Genomic DNA, 23,725 nt, shown 5'->3' with positions numbered 1-23,725 from the left:
TTTGTTACCCAGTTGGTTTTCTTGGATTTGTTTTTTCAGATTGTGAATCGGCACGGTCCCGAGGCAGACAGGCATTTACTACGCTGTCTATTCTCGCACGTGGATTTCAGTGGCGATGGTAAAAGCAGTGGCAAAGATTTCCATCAGGTAAAATTTGCCCTGAGGCATCTGCTTGTTGCTTTTGGTTGCTAGAAATCTGCAGTAGGATATGATCCATTTTAAGCACAAAGGCAGGTTAGAGATAGTAGCTTCAAGCAAACTTCTATTATGGTATATAGCCTTTGAATTACAAGCACTTTTCCAGTCCTCTAGTCGGAAGGCATAGAACTGTTGATCTCTGACACTTTAAACACCTTGATCTGGAAAAACAGATAGCTTAAGTACAATGGCTCTGTTCACCACATGCAGTACTCTACTTTGAAAGCCTTCCTTTGTTTTTTTTGAACTTTGTCCAGATCCACTGACTGGCACTTCTGATGTTGGATACGTCTGTTCTCAGGAGTGTTTTTCCATCCTTAAGCAATTTTTCCACAGACTTTTTTAGCTCTTAATAAATAAAACACAAATATTCCTGGATTGTCTGAGCAATGGATGTAGGTGCATATAGCAAATGAAACAGCATACTCGCAAGTCCAGTTTTCTTTGCCTTTTGATGGAAAATATTTGGTCGCTTTCTCAATCAGAAAATGCTAATCAGAATTTGGACACTAAGAAGACATAAATACCTTATCAGCTTTATTTTCACTGCACATAGTGAAGAGTAGAAGTTTTATTTTATCGTCCTGTGACAAAACAACAGGGGTGCTAAAGTTGCCTTATTCTTTTCAGACTCAATTTCTGATCCAGGAGTGTGCGTCGCTGATTACAAAACCAAACTTTATCTCGACGCTGTCCTACGCCATTGACAATCCGTTGCACTATCAGAAGGTTTGTATGCTTCTTGAAAGGGATCTCATATCAGAAACTGTAATGAATTGGTCTGTGAGAAACCAGCCACTTTTCCTTCACAGTTTCTCAGGGCTCTTATGGCTAAGATTGGTACAACCAAAGTCTTCAAAAATTAAGCTTGCCTAGAAGTTTTGTTTTGCTAGATTAAGCAAGTTACTCAGTCCCAGTATCACTAAAATTTAATTTTAAAGCTTATTGTGATGTTTAGTATAAGCTTATGGCTTGTTTGTGATGGCCAGAACTAAGATAAACCATTGGTGCTCCTGTGTTTCTTTTGGTATGAAAGCTATCATGGGGGTTCARTACTAAAGCTAGCTGAAGAGTGGGATATGCGGGAAGAAACTTTTAGTGTAGATGTATCCAAAAATAGCTCTAGAGACACTTATTTACCAATATAGGATTCATGTTGAGGTACAGCAAGTGGTTACTGAAATTCCATGACTGCAGATAGACTCTAGATTACCTGGCACATTACAGATGAGTCTGATCACATAAGCAACTCCATTTAACTCTTCTTACCTGTTTCAGAGTCTAAAGCCTTCACCCCATTTATTTGCCCAATTGAGTAAAGTCATCAAATTAAGTAAAGTTCAAGAGGTAGGTGAACATTTATTTCCAAAATATTGACGTGTCTTTATGACTGACCTTGTTTGAAAGGATGGTTTGCTCTTACTGTGATGTCTATTTTTATTGTTTATAGGTGATTTTTGGTCTCGCTTTACTGAACTCTTTCAGCTCAGATCTACGAGGTTTTGGTAAGTGMAGTTTCTAAAATACTGCAGCAGGGATACTTTTTATAGCAGTGGGCTAGCAAGATGGATGGGTATGTGCCTGCATGACCTGAGGAGGCTGCTGCAGTTGGAATCAGTGGATCCACTGAAGTCTAACACCATTTTGAGAGGGGCAATAGGCAGCATGGTCATCTTCCCTGGTATGAAATTGGAGGTCTCTTCTGTGACTGACTTGCTAGATAATGAATGAAATTGAGATATTGTGATATTTTACCTTTTGAGTTGCTTATTGACAATTAAACTCTGAGGTATGGATTATGAGACTTCTATTTAAATCTGAACCGTTAAGGCTCGTGATAAACAATGGCAAGAAAATGTTGCGTAACTAAAATGAGTCTTCGTATTAAAGAAACTTTAGGTTTTGACTCTGGCCTCTTTTGTGTTCAAAAGCTGCCCAGTTTATCAAACAGAAACTCCCGGATCTTTTGCGCTCTTACATTGACGCGGACGTCAGTGGAAATCAAGAAGGTGGCTTCCAAGATATTGCAATAGAGGTCCTGCACCTTCTCCTCTCCCATCTCCTTTTTGGGCAGAAGGGAGCCTTTGGGGTAGGACAGGAACAGATTGACGCTTTCCTCAAAACATTACGTAGAGGTAAGTGTGGTGTTAGTCAGGAGGCCTGACTAGATGCAAACTCTAAAATGGGTTTTTGTAACTTGCTGTGCAGACTGCTGAAATGGAGTAGAGGCTGGTGAGGTAGAACTCCTGTCAAAATGTGTTCAAGCAACTTTCACAGCTCTGAACTGAATGAGGAAAATGCCACTTTCCTGGCATCTGACTGTACTGTAATATTTTTCTTTTGATGAGCAGTGACATGAGACAGCTTCAAGGTTTGAATTTCTTAATAGCATGCTTTTTGATAAATATTCATTAAGTGGGCGATATCCTAGTCTTTATTTGGTTGCTCATGTGGGATGGTGTTTGTGGATTTGACTGAAACAACCTCATGCACTGTAGTTTAAAAACCTGAACTCTATCATATAGGAAGCATGCTAGATTAAAATCTCACCTCCTTGAAATGGTAATCAGAGGGCTGTGTATATTGGATGCAAAACTAGGAGAAACGCTTGTACAGCATGGGAAGTGCCTTTGAATAAAGCTGGTTTGTTTTCTGAAGGCTACCCCTGTCCTTGTGTGATGGCAGGTAAAAGTTTCTATAGCCTATGRACTGGTAGTCTCCTTTTCAAAGTGCGTATTACCTGTGAACTCTTCAGAGTAAAGAGGATTTGGACTCAAGAAGCAAAGTGAATTTAAGTCAATCCACTCCTTGGCTCTACAGAGACGTAGAGGGATGCACCCTGTATACAGAAGCAAAAAGCTTCTTATTTTTGATATGTGTATCTTCATTAGAGCAGCGTGATCCAAGAAGATTCATGTATTAGCTCCTTTAATTCCCTTCTCCTCGCCTTGCTTTGGAAAGTTGGGTACTCTTCTGTGAATGGCCCCAAAAGGGTATGGAGGCATTACGCTTCATCCCGCAGATGATGCGGCCTGCCCGTAATGTGTCTTTACTCTGCTGCCTTCTACTGTGAGCAAAACTCTGAGCTGCACATCTGGTTTTCTCATTACCTTAAACTTTGCTTCCGTGAAAGGAAGAGGGGAGCATTCTCTCTTTCTCTCCATCCCCAAATCTCTGTTTTAGATTGCTAGACTTTAAGCTGTAGACTCATTAGAAAACAGGAGCTGCTACTACTTCCTGATTTGGAGGAGAGGCTTGCTCTACTTGGTGTATTGTTTCCTGCTCTGTGCTTTCTTTGGATGACTGCTCTTAGTGATGATCTATAGTTCTAAACGTGCCTCCACCGCAGCTGCTAGCTTTTTGAGCAGCTGCAATGAACCTGTATAAGCCTAATCTGCTTTACATTCTTGTTCCTTAGGAATATGTAACTGGCAGTAGAGAACCTGGGAGGTGGGATGGAGTAATGCTGCATGAGCACCCTCTTGATCTCTGCAGCAGCAGGGAAACTCTAGTACACCACTCAAGTTATTTCTAATAGTCACTTGGTTTTTTGTTTTTTTTGGTTTTTTTTGACACTGATGATTTTTTACTCTCATCTTTAGATTTTCCCCAGGAGCGTTGCCCTGTGGTGCTTGCACCACTTTTATACCCTGAAAAACGGGACATTCTAATGGACAGGATCCTGCCTGATTCTGGAGGGATAGCCAAAACCATGATGGAGAGTTCTCTGGCAGACTTCATGCAAGAAGTTGGCTATGGCTTTTGTACAAGGTTTGTAGGAAAACTTTTGCTTAATTTATGGCAAGGGAATCGAGCATCTTAGATGGTGGTTGTTTCCTTCTTCTTTTCTTGAGAYGAAAGGTAAAGACAAAGAACACTTTTACTAAAATGATTGGAATTTCATTAAGTATTATGAGGTCTTCAGTTTTGATTCCTGCTTTGTATTTTGTTTACTTCCAATGTTGTGTGCAGCATATCTGTTGAAACTGTGTAAGACTTTCTCATGGTAAGAAAAGCATCCAAATTCCTTGTGAGTTTTTTTTTAAGAATTTGGCCTTCAGCATCCTTTATTTTTAACAGAAAATGGCTAGGTAAGCATGAATTCCAAATAAATCCTACCAGGTCTTTGGGAGCACTTTACTCTTATGACAGACTCTCGTTAGCTTGAAGTCCACATGGAATAGGTTACAGAAGAACTGAAAGTAGAATGTCACTTCAGGAGAGTTGACCAAGAGCAGCTTCCTGTTAGAACTGGGGTTTAATCAGGGTGGTAGGCACTATGATAGAGATTATTTGAAGCTGTAGAATCTACTCATGATACTGAATTGCTGACAAGAAAGCAGCTCTTGAAACCTGCTTTTAAAGTCTTTCTGCCCACTTAGGCAAGCTTATTTTGGTAAAATACAGCTGTCTTAAGCTTGCCCTTGTTTTATTTCTATATTTGTAGCCATTCTTCACCCACATCTTCAAAACAGTGTTCTGTTTTCTTCTTGCATGCTGTCCCTTGTTTGAAATTTTAGACATGCAGATCTGTTAACTTGACCTGCTAGAGCCTTGTGAAGTGGGTTGTCATTCAGAGAGCTGTGTGGACTTGCCCGGAGCAATATGAGCAATACTAAAAAACCTTTCCTTATAGCAGCTAGCACAAGTATTGTATTAAGTTGGTTATGTATGTTACATAGACACATGAAATGGTGAACAGGAATAGTTACCAGGAAAGTGGAAGGAGAAACCAGATTCTAATCAGAATGTGTCTATTGGAGAGCTAATTTGAATCTATTAGAAGTTTATTTCCTGTTGTATGTCTGCTGTCTCTGCACAAATCCAACTGATTTTTGAATGCAGATTTTAAGGATGAAGGATAATATTCTAATGCTGGCAGTGATTAATGTAGGAGCTTGCAAGCAGGTGGCCAGTTTTGAAAGGGGACATAGTATTAGCCCTTGCTAACATCTTTTARAAGAAGGTTTACCTGAAGCCCAAGCTAAGAGGAAATAAATGATTCTGTATTTTAACAGAAAAAGATGAGACTTTTGATCACTTTGGAGAAGTGATTGGAACTTGGACTATTTTAAGTTTATGTTTATGGAGTGAAATACAGAAGCACACAATATAAATAGCATGTTGGAGGTATTGAACGTGAATTCTCTAGTTAACACATGCCTGTTAAGACAACATATTTTTTGGTCTACACTGATGCTGTATAAATCTTAACTTGCTGGCCTATTTCTGCAATGTTCACATAAAGTGAAATAAATACTGCAAAAAAGGCCTTCAGTTCTAAACTAAGTACTTAACCATCTGCTCAGTGTTTGCTATTTTGGCTCCGTGAAGGTTTTTGCTAGTGACCTCTGATCAGAAAAGCTATGGCTTATATCAGTTTAAAAGACATACTTTCACAACTTAACTTTTCCATAACACACATAGTTTGAAGTGTGCATTGCTACAGCCTTTGTTTCACTTTTAGCTAGCAGAAAACTTCATTTTTTGAAGCTCTGTATCACGGGTCAGTGCATGGAAGTGCTTTAATAAAAATCAGAGTGAATCCTACCCTGTGTTATTACTTTGATAGAACATAGCCAGTAAAACACCTTTCACTGTGATTTAGGTAGACCTAGCTTTGAATCGAGTATATGGCAGTATATGCTTTATGGAAAAAATTGCATGAACTTTCTACTGAGTTTCTACTTGCTTGTCCTGGGAGGTTTTTGTTATGTTGGATCATTAGGCTAATAAAACTATGAAGTTGAGTGTATTTTCATATTTTGTAGTGTGTGCAATTATTTTCTCCCTGCAGTCTGCCTTGTCCCAACTGTATTTACAGGTCATGTTTTGGTCCATCTGTTGTATGTCATAGTAAAAGCTGCTTTAGTACTAAGGTGCATCTGTTTTGTTGTGTCTTAGTGTTGAAGAATGTCGCAACATAATCATGCAGTTTGGTGTTCGGGAGGTCACAGCTGCCCAGGTTGCCAGGGTTTTGGGGATGATGGCTCGAACTCATTCGGGGTTGACGGACGGTATTCCATTACAAGTGAGTGGCCTACTGGAGTGGCGGTTATGTGTATTTTAATAAGCAGAACCTGGGGAAGCGAAACTCTCGCCTTAAACTTAAACATTGACTTTTATTATTCAATATATATACTTAACTGTTAACTGTTCTGCAATAAATGTCTATAAAATGCTCTTGAAGGACATTCTCAGGAGTGCACAGCTGGTGTCTTTGCCGGTCTGAACCTGTGCTTTCCTTCATGGTGCAGAAAGTTGTGTAAGCTAGTGACTTTTAAGGTGGTTTTATCTTTAACTGGTATCTGACTAGTGTATTTAACTTGCAGTCTATATCGGCTCCTGGCAGTGGGATTTGGAGTGATGGGAAAGATAAAAGCGATGGAGCACAAGCCCACACCTGGAATGTGGAGGTCTTAATTGATGTTCTTAAAGAGCTGGTAAGTTTGAGCATCTTGCTCTTTAACGCAGAACATTTGAAGGAAGGTAGTGTCTCAGTGTGAATATAAGGCTTAATAGGCTCCTAAGAGCCTGAATGGCTTTGAATCTTATTAATGTAACTGCTCTGCTCTTCTTAAATGATTTTTTTTTTCCTCCTCCTCTTGAACAAGAATATTTTGAGGAATTTTGTTGGAAATAAAAACTGCCTGTGCGGCTGACTTGCRTACAAATTGAGATTGATTCCATACTGTTTGCTCTCATGTACTCCAGCATGTGCTGTTTGGGTGTTTTATGTTGAAGAACTTCTTTCTGCCCGTGGAAAGAGGTTGTGCAGCAGGCACCCTGCTTTCAAAAGCTGCTTACTTGTAGGCATTCATGATGAAAATGAAATGTAATGTTTTCATTCTGTTTCTAAAATTCTAAATGCTTGTGTATGATGACAAATTTCAGGAAAAAGAAGTTTTCTATCACTTAATAAGTATCAACTGTTACAATTAACATAGTGAAGCTTAAGTACTGCTTCCTTCTTTGTCCGTTTTGTCGGGTATTATGCTTTTTTTTAACCTTGGAACATACAGCTAGCTTGCTCTCCATTATGTAATAATATCTGAATCCTGCTTTATGCTTTATAGATGCTAGTAGGTTTTAGTTGTTAATTTAGGTGTACTATTATAATTATTACAAAGATTGTATCTTTTTTATTTTATTTTTTATTTTATTGTATCTTTTGTTACATTCAAGAAGACTGCTATCAATTTTTTCATTGTATGACAGAATATGCATCTTGCAGAAATAACTGGCAGTAGCTTACACAAATGGCATGAGTGTTCTTGTCAGTTCCTCCTGTTGTCTAGAAAGTATTTACTGTTGTTCAGACACTTCATTCTCTGCCCCCCTTTCCATTTGTATAAGTGTATTGGAGTCTTTTTCTCACTGAACTGATATGTTTCAAATTTACGTTGTGTTGCATCAGCTTATCAGAAAACTGGCAAGATGAGCAGTTAGTAATTCCAGGTGCTCACCTGCCTCTGAAAGGAGAGCTCTGCATTCCATGATGGCCAGAGTTTCCTCCATCCTTGTGCTTTCATCCTACTGTTGAAAATGTAACGGGTGCTTTGCAAGTATTGGCACTGTAAATTCTTCAGTAGGAAAAACAAGTTCTGCTTGCCAGCCGGTCAGGCCCTACCACCTCTTATTGGAGAGCACAAGGGCATCTACAAATGGCATGAGCTAGTATGCTGAGGAGGGAACTGTTACTTTCTTAAACTTGCCAGTTAAACGTTTGGAAGGGTAGAAGTTTTACAGCTGCTGACTGCAGTGCTTGAGGAAATGCAAACTCACAGGCTAGTTTTGGACATTATTAAGTTGCATTAAGTTCTCAGAATTATCTAAATCTAGTTCTTTTTAAAGCAAACAAGAACTTTGCTTTCAACTAAGAGGTGGATGTTATGCTGAGCAAAATACTAATGAAGTGGGGTTCTTGCTAGAAAGTACTGGAGACTAATGCTTAAGGCTGACTAATTTCTCTTGGTTTTACTCGTTGCAGAATCCTAGTTTGGACTTCAAAGTAGTAACCTATGAATTGGACCATCCAGGATTTCAGATTCGTGACAGCAAGGGCTTGCAGATTGTAGTGTTTGGGATCCAGAGAGGGCTAGGCATGGAAGTCTTTCCAGTTAATGCCATATACAGACCTTGGAAACATGCAGAAGGCCAGGTAGGCTTACCAGCATTTTAGCTTTATTTATTCGACACTTAAAGTTGCTGAACTTCTGGAATGGAGAATGCAGGTTGGTGTAATGAAAAACCTAATTTCTAGACAAAGCAAATTTGAGAACTAACAATATAATGATTGGCCTAGAAGGCATAGGCCTCAGGTATATTACTAAAGGACAGTCTGTTAATTGAACTGTGTCTGCATTGTTTGGGAGCAGTTCATCTTCACTTACTCTGCTTCTATGATGACATTGTCTTCATTTTTAGTAGTGTTCTGATTTGCAGCTGGGCTTGGAACTGTTCTGTAATGGCTGTGTTCTGAGGCTTTTACCTGGTTACCCAAAAAGGCTAGAGCTTTGCCTGCAAAACACAACTCTCTCTGAACAGGTTCCCTTGGCACAGCTGTGATTGTCATCCTCAGAAATACTGAGGAGAAATTCTTGCTCTAGTGAAGTTCAATCTTATGTAAAACACACCGATAGTAGATCTTGGCTCATTTCTACAGCATCTGTTCATTTGTGTCCCTCTTGGAAATGCATGAGTTGATGAAGTAGAACCTGAAACTCTAAAGACCTAAACTATTTTTGATATCATTTATTCCAGCTCTCCTTCATTCAGCATTCCCTCATAAACCCTGACATCTTCTGTTTTGCTGACTACCCTTGTCATACTGTTGCCACAGACATCCTGAAAGCACCACCAGAGGATGACAATCGAGAAATTGCAACATGGTAAACCTCCTCTCTCAACTGCTTTTCTTGCCTAGATATAGAGTAAGATTACTTCTCCAGTCAAATACGCCTTTCTGTTCATGCAGCATGACTTACCGTAGCTATGTGTACGTTCCAGTAGGTCGGCCGTTAGTACTTGTTCCATGTTTGATTGGTGAAAGCTCTTGTATTATCAGAACTTCCTATGTACTTCCGTAATATCTGAAAATGTACTGCCAGTTTTATTGGAGTCGTCTGGTTGTCTGGAGAATTCCTACTAATATATTTTGGCAGATGCTATGGACTGAGAGGAGGGGTAGAGTAAGGATGAATTTCAGCTGTCTTTCCTAGGGTGACATTAGAGAAACTTGCTCCATTTATATGAAATAAGTTATGGGTTTTAAATAGTAAATTTATATAGCTATTGCTCAGTTATTGCACAAAGCTGAACAGTACAGCTTTTTCTGAGCTGATCATTGCATCCCGTCTTTTGACACAGTACATGAGGTTAGTATCTAAGCATTGACAGTTGAAAGCTGCTTGCTTTTTTCTAAGTTTTGTAGCTGATTTCAGTGAAGATTTGCTTCTGTTCCTGTAGGATGGCCCAAAATAGGCAATCAGAGCATATGGGTAAAGTGGGACAAGATGGCAAAGGTTACTTGTCTGTGAAGTAGACAAAGCAACTAGAATATCTTCTCCAAGTTTCAGAGATGGGGACTGTGAGGTGTAGAAAGTTCCCTTTCTGGAAGTGTATTTCAGGTTGAATTATCCAGGTGACTCACCTCAGGCTAAATTTTTGTCATTGGTGTTCAATCTTCTTCCCTAACAAAATAAGCAACTCTTGATCTCATATTGTTTTGTGAAATCTGAGTCATGTTTCTTAAATAAGAATGTTCCTATAGGCGTAACTGTATGCAATAGGAGCTCCGTTATTAGGCTGCAAGTTGCTTGCAATGGGTGCTAGTTTATATTGTCTTGCAGTTCATGCTACAAAATGCTTGAATCCAGGATCCTGCAAGTTAACTACTATTTAATTTTTTGGGGGGGTTGTTTGTTTTCTTTTGTTTTGTTTTTGTTAGGAAGAGCCTGGATTTGATTGAATCTCTGTTACGATTGGCAGAAGTGGGACAGTATGAGCAGGTTAAGCAGCTCTTCAGTTTTCCTATCAAGCACTGCCCAGATATGTTGGTATTGGCCTTATTGCAGATCAACACTTCCTGGCATACCTTGCGCCATGAACTCATCTCCACGCTCATGCCAATTTTCCTTGGCAACCATCCCAACTCTGCCATCATTTTGCACTATGCATGGCATGGACAGGTAAGTGTTTTCACTGAACGTGCCTGTAGTTTGTCTAGGTAACTGGAAGCTCGTTAAACTGGTTGTACAGTTAGAACAGCAATGCCTATATTTGCTTATGAACAGCATAGTTTAAAACTCAAGAGGTAAATTATCAGCACTTTATGCAAAATAATGAGTTGTCCCCTGTTCCCCCCTCCCCCCCCCTTTGACGTAAATCACAGCAATTTGCTTCTCTTTGGGGAAATTTATTCAGAACAAAAAGTAGTCAAAATTCACTGAGCAAATATTCCAGGAAAAGTGTTGAGACCAAAGTTAAAAAATATATATATTTTTAATAAGACAAACAAAAATGAAAAACATATGTTGAAAGTATAGAAACTTCAAGCAGTAAGAGATGAGAAGGCTTAAAATGAAATAGTCTCCATTGTACTTCCTAAAAGAGGGAGGCTATTCTAGGTATAAAGAAACTGCTTATACCATAGAAAGTTTTGAGTGTTATCCAAAAACATAGGACTGGCCGCAGACTTTCTTAAAGGAGATGCTCCTTGCGGAGACAGGGCAGTGTACACGCAAACCCTGTCCTTTTAATGGATAAACAAGTAGGCTTTTATGGACTTGCCTTTCTTACAGTACAGCCTTCATCATTGTTTCCACTGGTAGTTAAGCAAATGTGAGTCATAGGAAGAAACTTGTGGCAGGGGAAGCCTCTGGGGTGGGGAGTGGGAGGAAATTTGCATTAGAAAAAAAATCTTCCCCTGCTCAAGCACAGTAGAGTTAATGCTATGAAGCTTGACCTCAAGGGTGTCTTGGTCCACACCTAGCTGAAGTGCTACTAAATTTTTATATTTTTCCTGATATAAATCTTGAACTGAAGACTGGAGGGGGGCTGACTGTGTATTTGGGTTTGAGGTGATGTGTTTTGTTGCGTAAGGTCTTGAAATGGCAGAATATGCGATTTTTCAGCGCTGTAGGGTACGGTTAAAAGTGCAGAATGATACTGTGTGTCATGGGGCTGCTCTACAACTTGAGAATGTTTGGCTTCCCCAGATGAGGGAACCTTACACAAAACCCTTGCTGCCATCAGAATCTTATTTGTGTTGTAATTGAAATTTGCCCCTGTGTGAGCAGAGAGCGAGATAATTGTCGTTTTTTTCACCGTGTTAAGGTGCAGTGTTGCAATTCTCGCTTCACGAGAGCAATGCGAGCATAAAGTTTTGTAAGTGGTTCATATATTTCAAAAGCCATTTTTCTGCAGTTGAGAGGAGTTAGGCTTTTACAGTGGTAGGAGTGACATGGGGTATGTTCATATTCATCATTCACAGTCATTCTACATCCTTTACTTGTAAGATCCTGGATAGTTTTATTATCTTGTGATAAAAGCCAGAATAAGAAACTGAACTCTGAAGCTAGAGAGTAAATATGTTTGCATGTTAAGATTTAGAGGTGAAATATCCTACTTAATGTTTAAATAGTTGATCTTTTTCCTAGAGGCCTGAAGTACAATCCTAATTTAATTCTCCTTAGGGTCAGTCTCCTTCGATTCGCCAGCTTATCATGCATGCAATGGCAGAATGGTACATGAGAGGGGAGCAGTATGACCAGGCAAAACTGTCACGTATTCTTGATGTGGCGCAAGACTTGAAGGTGAGTTTTGCAAAACACTGTCATTATTTTAGCTGTGGTGTCTTGTTCAGACTTGTTCAGTTTATAACAAAGCTAAGCTTAACTTAGATGTGACTAATTTAGTAAGGGTTGCTTTGTTTAAACATGTCTGAGTTCAGTTGTTGCTGTGCCTAGTCTTAAGAGTGTGTATGTTCACATGCTTGTAAGTGCTCTTCAGCTGAGTTGTGGCATCTGACTACAGCTGCTTTCTAGCCTGCCCAGTTGTGAAGCCAAGACATTTTTACTTGGTGTTTGCAGTAGAGTTCCTACATTAGTTGGTTACCATGGCTTAGCTGACAGGTATCTCACTAAGCGGTGTAACTGAGCTGCTTGCTGTATGAACATGCCCTAAATCCAGGAAGAGTTTCAGCTGTTATAACTTTGAATACCTTTGAAATGGGAATGTAGAAAATATTCTTCAGAAAGTTGTATAAAGGTGACGCTACTGAGCTTAATCAAATGTGGCTTTCTTAAGAATACTGCTAGCTTTTCAATTGTTTACAAGTTCACAGAAGAGACTGGAGAATGTGACCGAGTTCTTTGAGGCCCTTATCACCCGTTAAAGATGCAAAATAATTGGGTGTCGCAAAGTGCAAGAGCACCAGCTGCTGCTTCAGATCAGTTTTGTCGCATCTGTTACTGTGCTCAAAGATGAGCACTTTGAACAGATGTGTTCAACATGGCTCTGAAGTGGTTGGGTTGTGTTTGCAGGGAGATGCTAGGCTATTTTGATTACTTTTGTTGCCATAGAAACTTGTTAGCTCTTGGCCACTTGCTGGTGGTAGATTTTCGTGTAAAGGAACCTAAAACCACAAGCGCAAGGTCACTTCAAGACAGTAGAACCATGCTTTCAGAACTAGAGCTCTTGCTTATTTGTATTACAAGTGAGCTATAAGTAAGTGAAGCTAATAGTACCAATCTTTTTGTTGACTAAGAAAGCATAGCAGCATGTGAAAGCAAGACTTCTTACTAAAAAGTACATGGGGATTAGAAAGAAAAGGAGAAAGGATATCCTTGTGTTTTCACTAGTAGTCTTCTAATTTTTTTTCTTTAGGCCTTGTCAATGCTGCTAAATGGTACTCCATTTGCCTTTGTTATTGACCTTGCTGCACTTGCCTCTCGACGGGAATACCTCAAACTTGACAAATGGCTCACAGATAAAATTCGGGAGCATGGGGTAAAGCAGGATTTTTCTTTTTATTTCTGCACTCTATTATCAGTGACTAACTTAAGTCACTTTAACAATTTTATAAGTAGTGTTGAAGTTGTGGAAAATGTCCATGGTCTCATAGTTCAACATTTTCACTGAACTATAATAGCTTAGTGCGATTCTTTCCACCGTGCAATTGCCAAGTTTGAAAAAGTGTCTTGGATGCAGTTTGGGAGATTAAGATAACACTTCTTCCTCAGGAGCCCTTCATCCAGGCCTGCATGACTTTCTTAAAGAGAAGATGTCCATCTATCCTCGGTGGCCTGGCTCCAGAAAAAGATCAGCCCAAAAGTGCTCAGCTTCCTCCGGAAACCTTGGCAACTATGTTGGCTTGTCTCCAAGCTTGTGCTGGGTAAGGATTACCTTGCATATAGTGAATGTGTAATATGCTTGAAACTTGGTTGTTGACCTTGTATTGCATGTGTTCACGGCTATTTTGGAATTCCATATGGAGAATGGAGTCACTGAGAGTATGCAAGCTTGCATGGCTAGGTTCAGTAGCATATATTTTAATTTTGCAGTGAAACTTTCATTGTAGGCTTAGTCGCAAGAGCTTGAAAGAGCATTTTTGTCTCTAAGGAAACAGGTGAGGTGCTGTTGGTAACTGTGGGATGGCTGGTTAGTCAGATATTGGCTTGTTGATGACTATATACAGGGCTGTAATTTGGACAAAAATGAATATAGGCCATAACTACAGAATGAGATGGCGTCTTGGAAAACAGTGATTGTAGAAAGGATTTCATGGTTGCAGTAAGCAAATTCTTCTACGTGTGAGTGGCTGTTGTCCTAGCAGAAAGGGCTAATGCAATCCTTCATTGTAGGGAAAAACTTGGTGATTGTAATTTAATTGAGACTGCAACCAGAAAYGTGTAACTACCATTGTCTTTATTTGAAATGCTGGCAGTCGCAAAAGGTAGTCGAAGGATGGAAAGTACCTAAGATTGTCTGTAGTTCAGTTTGTTTGGTGAAAGTCCAAAAGGCAAAAATGCTGGTCCTAGAGAGCTGTTCCATCTGCTAGAGGGAGTGGTAGACCACGGAAAGACTAATGGAAACTTAAATTGGACAACGCAATTTTGAAATGCAGTGTTAACGTTTAGTAAACATGACTAAACATTGAAAAATATTCAAGTGGTGTCACTTGATACTGTCGGATCAGGRTGTTATTCAACTTTGGTAATCCTTCAAAAAGATAAATTAGGCTAGTGCAGTGTGACGTACGAGCCAGAGGCTGGAAGCTGGCGATGGTGCTGCTTTTGACCTTAAGCTTTGGCTGTAAAAGGGGCTGGTATCTAGGAGTGTGTGTTACCTGATCTGAGGCCTATATTGTATCCCTAAATGTATCCTTTTGTGTCTTGACAGATGTAAGAAACATCTTTAAAGGTACACAAGAGGTTCCTGGTTTTCATGTAGACACCAGGAACTGAGTATCAACACAGAATTGTCATGATTAGTATTTGAACTGGAAGGGAACGTAGGAGGTACCTGGAGGATTTGGGGAGAAAAGGCTCTGCTGACTTCTATTGGGACCACTGCAATTAAACTTCAAAATGCTGTTGAAACATTATTTCTGAACCATATTATGTAGTCCATCTTTTGGCCTGAGAAGATTGCTGTTACTTTTCAGCTCAGAGTGCATCTTGTTGCAGGACTGTAGTTCACAAGTTAACTTAAATTTGCATGTTACCATGTCCAGGCTTTAGAGATTTAATAGTTAATTGTAGACTTGACTTGCATCTAACTTCACTGTGTTCTGAATCTTAATGTGTTACCAAGTTTTATTTATTCATTTAATTCCAAAAGCCACCAGTTCTCTACTGGCACAATTTTCTCAGCTTTTTGTTTCTTTTTATGGCTCCTTGCATTCCCTTTTATGCAAGAATGTGACCTACTTGCAGTCATTTTCCATTAGTTATTCTCTTTAAGCTGCAAAGAGAAAATACTTAGATTTCCTTCATGATGCTATCACTTCGATTAGTTTAGGTTTCAGTCACAAATGGAAATAGACATTGTAAAGATTAGAAGATTAAAATCACAATAAATATTAAATATGGCTGAGAGGGTAACTCCTCTACACCAGCTGAAATCTGCCATTATGGGTAGTTGATTTAGGAGCAATTTCTTTAATTAGGTTGTAGTTATTACTTGTTCCATTACGTGTCCAGGGAGACGCTTTTCTTAGCTGCTAAGATGCTGCATTTTCCGAGAATCTTTATTTTTATACAACTTGTTTATCATTGGTGAGCCCTGCAGTTGTGGTACATAGCAGCGAGGCTTCAAAAAGAAGTAAGCGTTCCCTTTACTTGCGGTGTTTTTAAAATGAAGTCAGGGTGACCGTGGGTACTGCAGGCTGCCTTATTAAATGAGCATGGGAATTGCTCTTTCAGAGGTTTTGTAACTGCTTAAGAAAATCTTCCACCTCAAGGAGTCGGGTTGAGCTGAAAAGCAGCAGTAGCACCTATTTCATGCAACAGTGTCCAGGATAGTCCCACGTCTGTCGGTGTAGAGAGTGGTCATCCCTTCTAAATCACTGCCTCAAGAAGGGAAGAAACTTCTGGTTGTCTGTGCCTAGGAGAATGAAAAGGCTTTTTCTCCTTGCCTACATTTTGGTTCCTCTCTGAAGAGAAGGTGATAAATGCTTTGTTGGGGAGGGCTTAGATGGATGAGAGAGAAAACAGGAAGGCTAGTGGTGGAGATGGCTTATATGAATAAAGTAAAGAGAAATCAGAAACAGTAAACAAATAGGAAAAGAAATGAAAACTTATTCATCACTGACCTGGATGAAGGGACAGAGTGCACCCTCACCAAGTTTGCTGATGATGYGAAACTGGGAGGAGTGGCTGTTCCACCAGAGGCTGTGCTGCCATTCAGAGGGACCTCGACAGGCTGGAGAGATGGGCAGAGAGGAACCTCCTGAAGTTCAACAAAGGCAAGTGCAGAGTCCTGCACCTAGGGAGGAATAACCCCATGCACCAGGACAGGCTGGGGGCTGACCTGATGAAAAGCAGCTCTGCAGAGGAAGACCTGGGGGTCCTGGTGGACAACAGGTTGACCATAAACTAGCAATGTGCTCTTGTGGCCAAGAAGGCCAATGGTATCCTGGGGTGCACTAGGAAGAGCATTGCCAACAGGTCAAGGTAGGTGATCCTGCCCCTCTACTTGGCCCTGGTGAAGCCACACCTGGAGTATTGTGTCCAGTGCTGGGCTCCCCAATACAAGAGAGACTTGGAGCTACTGCAGTGAGCACAGCGAAAGGCTACTAAGATGATGAAGGGACTGGAGCATCTCTCCTATGAGGAGAGGCTGTGAGAGCTGGGTCTGTTCAGCCTGAAGAAGAGAAGACTGAGGGGGGATCTTATCAATGTGTTTACGTATCTGCAGGGAGGGTGTCAAGAGGATGGGGCTAGGCTCTTTTCGGTGGTGCCCAGTGATAGCCAGCAGCAACAGGCACAAACTGAAACACAGGAAGTCTGAACATGAGGAAAACCTTCTTTCCTGTGAGGGTAAGGGAGCACTGGAGCAGGTTGCCCCAAGAGGCTGTGGAGTCTCCATCTTTGGAGATATTCAAAACCTGCCTGGACGTGATCCTGTGCAACGTGTTCTAGGTGACCCTGCTTGAGCAGGGGGGTTGGACTAGCTGCTCTCCAGAGGTCCCTTCCAACCCCGACCATTCTGTGATTCTGTGGAAAAAGTATTTCACTGCACAAATGGAGAGAGAGAGGAAAAAAAAAATGTAGGTAGGGTGAAAGAATAGTGAGCTTGTGTTTTCCAGCCAGCTGGAGTTTCTGTTAAGTGGATGCTTTTGTTCCTCTAGAGCTGACTGACTATATGGTCTCTGTCTCTCCTCTTTTCTCGTGTTTCAGAAAGTTCTCCTTTTTGCTGCTTTCCCTAGTTCTCTTCCTGGAATCATTCTGATTATGTAAAAAATATATAAAGGCATCTAACACAGAATTTGAAAAAGTGAGCATCATCTTTAAGATGTAGTTTGATGCAGAAACATATCCACCTACTTACTGCTTCATACTCTTTGTATCAAATGCAGCTTTTGTAAAAGCCTGCGATTTTGTGCTATCTAAAAAAAATATTGTGATGTTTGCATTTTGATACAGCAGTGTATCTCCTGACATGATAAAAACATTACCCTCAATCCGTCTAGATGGCATGACATAAAATTAGTGGTTCCTAACAGGTCACTGTAAGCAGCAAACTTAGAATTGTCAGCCTTTCTCAGACTTCATTGGGGACTGCCATGTTATCAGTTAGCTCTTGCTACAGCAGATTAGAATKTGTTTTACTGAAACATGCTTTGGAATTAAAGGATTAAAAACTGCAAGCTTACTGCTACCAAGAAAAGGGAGTGCAAAAGACTGAGGGTGGTAACAGTTTTGAACTCGGCTCTTGGGTCCCCAGTCACATTCTCTGGTTAGCTCCAGTATTGTATGACCATGGGGAGTGTCTCCTGCATGAAGAAACCTGTACCTTCCTGCCTGTTAAATAAGTACACTTAAGCTTTGAGATCTCTGAAACTGTGGTTTTGGGGACATAGGTAAATACGTATTGTAGATACTGAAGCAACTGCAAGCTCTGCTCAGAACTCTGTCTTCAGGTCTGGTTGCACTTTCTTAAAAGAGAAAGTCCTCTCTTTCTTGTGGCAACTCCTATGTGACCAGGCTGTTTCCCAGACCGTATCTTAAAGGACAAAGAAGAAGAAATATCTTGCTAGGCACTTATAGCAGATGTAYGGCTTGCAGGGAGGAAGCAGCTATAAACAAATGAAGGTTTTGTATGAGACAGCTTCCGAACAGTTTTTTGATTCAGAGACGGATGTGAAGATACAGGACTTTTGTTTCTGAAGGTCTAATGACCCCCAGATGATTAAAATGAGGTGGGCTTTTTGTCCGAGGTATTTGCTTCCTCAGCTTGATTAGGAGTAACAGAAGTAGATAATGTTTTGGAAAAATGTACAAGTTCTGTTTACATTTGAATGAAGGAAGAAAGCTAAGTGTTTCCATGCTTTGAGCTTATTTTGAAGGTAGGTTTCTGATCACTTTTTTTAATGTGGCCGCTTATGAGAGAATATTAAAACATCTGAAGGAGTCAGCTTGTGAAGCAGTTGATAGAATGCATGCTGCCCTGTATGTAAACTTGCTCACGTATAATATCTCTCCAGATTCTCCCATTTGTCCCAGTGGTGCTTTTTCCCACGCTACATAGTGGAGCACAGGCTTTAGAGAGCAGCCAGAAGCCTTTACCTCTGGGTAGTCTGTAATGTAATGTGATACTTGCGCAAAACTGAAGGCTAGTCTGCACTTAACTTTCATGTTATAATTGTCAGGGTGGCTTCTCTTCCTTCCCCCCATGTCCCAACAGCTGTGCAGTAAAAACTCGTGAAGATTCAGTAAAGATGAGAAATATGAGGGCCAATTTGATAAAGTAACAGAAGATATGTTGGTGTAGCTGCACCGAGGAAGGGATTTGCTGCTTTGGCTGTACTCACCTAAATGGCAGAATTGACGTTTAGGCAAGCCATAAATAATAGGTTGTCTGTGTTTGCCGAAGGGGAAATGTTAGCGTTGTGTTAGGACGTTTTTGGTTGGGTATGTCAGCAGCAGCACTAGCTTTCCTTCCTGTTTGGGAACCTGGTGGTCTGATCTAGAATAATTTGGAAAGAGGTGCGAAATACTGGTGACAGTACAATGCCTTCAAGACCAGGTTTGGGTTTTCTGTTGACTTTCTGATAAAATTTCCTTGAATAGTTAGTTCTTAAATTTTGAGCATGTGAAGCATGCCTTTCAGTTTATAGACCCAGATTAATTTTAGGGAAATCATTGTGTGGGGATATTTACCTCTCATCCTTTTGGTTTTGAGTACAAGCTTTAGTCTTGAAACTCTCCTTCTAAAGAGACCTTACGTATAACAGAATTCAGAGTGGGAACAATCATGAACCATAAAGTTCAGGAGCAGGAAGGAGCCTTGAGGTAGAGGGAGCTGATTTGAACAGAGGATTGCAGCAGAAGCTGTTGTGTACTTAAATTCATGAGGCTGAGCTGCGTATAGCTCTAACATGGACAACGACAGGGGAAGAACATTGTGCTTATCTGCTATTCTGAGGGCTGGCGGAACCATAGAGGAAGTGTAGAGAAATGTTATCTATCAGTCAGCACTTGCTTGGCTGTCTGTAGAGCAATATTTGAGGTTTTTAAAAATCCAAGGATGTTTTGGAGGCGTAGAAGTATACTAGCTAGAAGAAGACTTGAAAATGACTGAAGGAATATACTATTGGAGATGAATTTTTAAATTGATAGCTTAAAAAATTTTCTATTTAGAATATGGCCATCTTTCCTGGGACAAGGTTGAATGCAAGCTTTGCAAATAAGACGCATCTTCTGCTATGTTTGTTTTGCAGCTTCTAGATAAATCTGGAGTGACCTTGAGTCACGTAATCCCAAATGGACATTTGTGAATGGATTTCTAAAAGTTCTGATAGGATGTTGATAAACTAACTGTGAAATGCGGCCTGGTTTTCTGAAGAGGAAATAAGTTAGGGGGTGTGGGTTTCGTGAGTGTTCTTACTATGCTACTCCTCTGTTTTAGGAGTGTTTCTCAGGAGCTGTCAGAGACGATCCTCACCATGGTAGCTAACTGCAGTAATGTCATGAACAAGGCTAGACAGCCACCACCTGGAGTCATGCCAAAAGGCCGTCCACCTAGTGCTAGCAGCTTGGATGCCATCTCTCCTGTGCAGGTAGATAAATAACGTGCTACGTTTTCAGAAAGTGGTGATGATTAGCATTAGTTTTGCTTGGCTAGTTGAGCTCTTTCAGCAGAACTAAGTAAAACATCATCTGGCTCCCTTAGTTTTTATGCTTGCATGTCTAGATAATTTGCTTATTAACTACAGAGTAATGCCTGAGAGTTATAGTTCAGAGCTCTCTTTCACTTCACAAATGTTTGTAAGAAGTAACTGAAGTATAGCAGGATGGGAGCACTAAAGAGTGATAGAGATTTGGCTTATTTAAAATAACTGAAGGTTTCTTTAAAGTGCTAAAATTTACTAAGATTTTTGAGGATTAAGCACTGCCTTTGAACCTGATGTGTCTTGTTTGTAGCTTCACGGGCCAAGCAACAGTGCTAGAGCGTAAGGACTTGTTATAACTGGGGCTCTTCAGCTCTCAACTGAACTGCTCTTTTAAAAACAAGGTACATTTAAGTTACTCCCTGCCACTCACCATCCCTTCCTCCTCTGGGAGCAACACATTACAGACAGGTTTTGCTTCTAGCAACTACATTCAATGGCACATTTTAAGAAATGATGAAAAATGTTCATGTGAAATAGTGGCACTTCAGCATTTAAGAATGTCTGAAGCATCAATAGATAATGTAGGCTAAATATAATGAGCAGTTTCCCAGTGATTTGTTACTTTATTGAAGTTGCTCATCAGATGTACCAAATATCTTGGCGACCTGCTGCAAAAATTTGATGTGAGCAAGTAGAGCAGCAAATGTTAGTCTATAGTCCTGTCATCTTTTGGATACGTAGTGCAGTTTTCTGCTGTTCCCAGTCAGGAGCTTTTAATTTATTGCTGTGTCACCTGATACTATGCCTTCCCTCCCACTCATCACCCAGATCTTAATGCCTTTTTTTTTTTTTTTTTTTTTTTTTTTAAGATTACATTCAGGTAATGTCCAGGAAAACTGGACATGGTGGGATCCTTTGAACAGTTGAAAATAGTCTGTAAGCTTGACATGAAATAGCCTTTGTAAATCTTGTGGTGAGGTCTCAAACTGGAGAGCGTAGACTGCTCTAGTACAAAATAGTTAAGCACTGCTTCTTATCTCAGTGTTCACTGTTGTGTTGCACTTAACTAGAGACTCTGAAACAATCAGTCTTTATGTAAAACTATTAATAGAATGGGATTTTATGGGGTTGTAGAGAAATAAATGATATGGCATTTTGTAGACGAACAGATCTTTTGGGGTAATCTGGAAGACTTCACAGTTTAAAGTGACCATGCAGGAGAAACTCCTCTCAGGAGTGTTTTAATATATAGCTGTCTTTGTACAAAACCTGCCTAGAGTGGGCTTGATTGCAGTTTACAGCTGTCTGTATGTATAATCTCCCTTTCTTCATTCAGATCGACTCGCTTGCGGGAATGGCATCTCTTAGTTTAGGTGGCTCAGCTGCTCCTCATACCCAGAGCATGCAAGGCTTCCCTCCAAACTTGGGCTCTGCATTCAGTACTCCTCAGTCACCAGCAAAAGCGTTTCCCCCTCTTTCCACCCAGAACCAGACAACAGGTTTCAGTGGCATTGGAGGACTCTCTTCACAGCTTCCAGGTACTGCTGCGTGGTTTGAATGTTTATATTTTTGCCGTATCAATGGCAATGTCTTTGCCATGGTTGGAAATACTGGACAAAAGCAGCTCTGTTCTGTGCTGCGTGGGAGTGGATTATACAGCCCTCGCTACTAGGTCACCGCTGAAATAGCCCTTCAAAATGTTGCAACTGCAATAGATTGGAAGTTTGTGTGTTAGGAGGGTGAGTGTTTTGACAGCAGAGTAGGATTGTTTTGGGGTGGGGCAGAGGTGAATTGCTTGAGATGAAACTGCCTGATGTTGGATAGTTAGGAGCTTGCACAGCTCTGGGTTCCTGGGAATGGCAAGATCCTGTGACTGTGAAGTGCATCCTGTGACTGTGAAGTGCATCCTGTGAAGGGTGCAAGTGAGATGATCGCTGCCTTGTTTGCTCTTCAGTAGGTGGCCTTACTACGGGTAGCCTGACCGGTATAGGAACTGGGGCCCTTGGCCTCCCTGCAGTGAACAATGACCCGTTCGTGCAAAGGAAACTGAGCACATCTGGACTGAACCAGCCTACATTCCAGCAGAGTAAGATGAAACCTTGTAAGTGGTAGTGTTGTCTGTGACTGTGAAGTGTGATTGTGGTCTGCAGTTAATCTGCGTTTCCTTCAGGGGAGGCTTGGGTCTGTAGGTGGTAAATGTTAGAAATGTGGCTCTTGTCTTCTGCTGTTAGCCTGAAAAAGATGCTTCTAAACTGCTATGCTAAAGCTTGCCAAGTAGCCTAGAGGGGAGTTTTAAATAAATAAAGCTGTTGAGCACAGGAAATACTACATGTTATGAATTTGCATGATCAATGTGTTTGTTTTTTGTTGTGCTGTGTCTTGAGCAGAAGTGTTTTTCTGCTCTTTACGGAGAGTTGCATACATCTTGTAAGAGTTTCTTTGTAACAATGTTAATCAAAGCTACTTGGGTAAGGTTGCAGCAGAGACCTAGAGAGGGGAAGCACTGAATTAAACTGCAACCTTGGGAAGAAATAGACTGACAAGTTGATGGGAAGATTTATTGGAAGGAATAGTTTGGTCCCTAACACCTGTAGTCTCTAACTCATTTATGCCTCTGAAGTATGCTCACAATGAAATGTTTAAGCAGTCAAGCTTTGCCTTTAGGAAAATCAGACTTTGCTTTTGCCTTTAGGAAGGCTGTGTGCTAAACCTCCACAGTGCTGTTACTACATCTATCGTATTTGATAGCTCCTCCATAAAAGCAAAGTTATAAAAGTCTCTACAGGTGTACAGTGGAGATAGCTTTAGTGACCGCTGTTTTTCTTTATGGGCTTGAGCATTCCATATATTTGCTTGAAGCTCACCGGCTGGCCTGAAAGTTTGTGTGAAAGGTTGTCTGCATGTTAGTGTTGTGTAGCATGCCTTATTCTAGTCTGTTTTGCATTCATTTGATTCAGGGGTTGGTTGAGGTTAGCTTGAGATGCAGCATGTTCTAGGAATACAACTGCATGAAGTTAATCCTTTCTTAAGGATTCAGTTCTGGTGCATAAACACAATTTACTAAAAACAGATTTTAAATAACAATTCGTATTTCCTTGAAAGGATAAATGAAATGTGTTTTAGTGGAGCAAGCAGGTTCTGTATAGACATGAGAGAGAGTTGAAAGGGGCTAGCTGAAATCCTGACTGACTGAAGTTGTTCAGAGCATGACTCCTGTTCCATTTTCTTTAACAGCTGACTTATCTCAGGTGTGGCCAGAGGCTAATCAGCACTTTAGCAAAGAAATAGATGATGAGGCAAACAGCTACTTTCAGCGTATTTATAACCATCCACCACATCCAACCATGTCTGTAGATGAGGTGAGTTTCCTTCTGTAGTAGTTGCGTCAGCTGTCTAGAAACTTGCTATACAGTTGACAGGAATTTTTCCTTCACGTATTAGTTTTAGTGGAAAATAATAGAGGGCTGGTGGTAGACACTTGCAGCATTGCTTTTTGTTTCATTGCAGTAAATAAAATAAACTGAAAGCATACATTTTTAGAAATACACAGAGAAAAATCTCAGTTGATCATTATGTTCAGCTTTAACTTCTGTGGACTGAGGATTTAAACAGTCTGTTTAACTCTGCTAGAATGATGCTAACTTGGGATGACTTGAATGTGAAGTGGAAGCATGTGTATTCAAAATA

General features: G+C 40.4%; 1 protein-coding gene and 1 non-coding gene across 15 annotated transcripts in view; both read left to right on the top strand.

Annotated features, from left to right (window-relative positions):
• CNOT1 (CCR4-NOT transcription complex subunit 1) overlaps positions 1 to 23,725 on the top strand; it is a 64,721-nt gene that overhangs the window by 11,686 nt on the left and 29,310 nt on the right. For 7 of the 14 annotated variants that reach the window (XR_003256496.1, XR_003256495.1, XM_026084879.1 and 4 more), the window contains exons 3-20: positions 40 to 147; positions 829 to 927; positions 1,477 to 1,545; positions 1,649 to 1,703; positions 2,130 to 2,333; positions 3,801 to 3,969; positions 6,103 to 6,229; positions 6,531 to 6,641; positions 8,189 to 8,359; positions 8,962 to 9,089; positions 10,148 to 10,388; positions 11,895 to 12,014; positions 13,087 to 13,209; positions 13,443 to 13,594; positions 19,834 to 19,984; positions 21,375 to 21,576; positions 21,993 to 22,139; positions 23,273 to 23,397. Coding sequence is in view for 12 of the 14 variants with exons in the window: in XM_026084879.1 (XP_025940664.1) it covers positions 40 to 147; positions 829 to 927; positions 1,477 to 1,545; positions 1,649 to 1,703; positions 2,130 to 2,333; positions 3,801 to 3,969; positions 6,103 to 6,229; positions 6,531 to 6,641; positions 8,189 to 8,359; positions 8,962 to 9,089; positions 10,148 to 10,388; positions 11,895 to 12,014; positions 13,087 to 13,209; positions 13,443 to 13,594; positions 19,834 to 19,984; positions 21,375 to 21,576; positions 21,993 to 22,139; positions 23,273 to 23,397 (2,502 nt within the window). In the remaining 2 variants the exon portion in view is untranslated. The remainder of the gene's footprint in view (positions 1 to 39; positions 148 to 828; positions 928 to 1,476; positions 1,546 to 1,648; positions 1,704 to 2,129; positions 2,334 to 3,800; positions 3,970 to 6,102; positions 6,230 to 6,530; positions 6,642 to 8,188; positions 8,360 to 8,961; positions 9,090 to 10,147; positions 10,389 to 11,894; positions 12,015 to 13,086; positions 13,210 to 13,442; positions 13,595 to 19,833; positions 19,985 to 21,374; positions 21,577 to 21,992; positions 22,140 to 23,272; positions 23,398 to 23,725) is intronic. The other 7 variants (XM_026084884.1, XM_026084890.1, XM_026084882.1 and 4 more) reach the window with 4 other exon arrangements.
• LOC112975173 lies at positions 20,312 to 20,447 on the top strand. Its single transcript, XR_003256498.1, has one exon. It is a non-coding gene; the product is annotated as a small nucleolar RNA SNORA50 (small nucleolar RNA).

Source organism: Apteryx rowi, unplaced genomic scaffold, assembly GCF_003343035.1.
Source record: "Apteryx rowi isolate R43461 unplaced genomic scaffold, aptRow1 scaffold_653, whole genome shotgun sequence".
Taxonomy (NCBI): domain Eukaryota; kingdom Metazoa; phylum Chordata; class Aves; order Apterygiformes; family Apterygidae; genus Apteryx; species Apteryx rowi.
The sequence above is the reverse complement of the archived record's forward strand: the minus strand, read 5'-3'. Positions and strand labels throughout refer to the sequence as shown.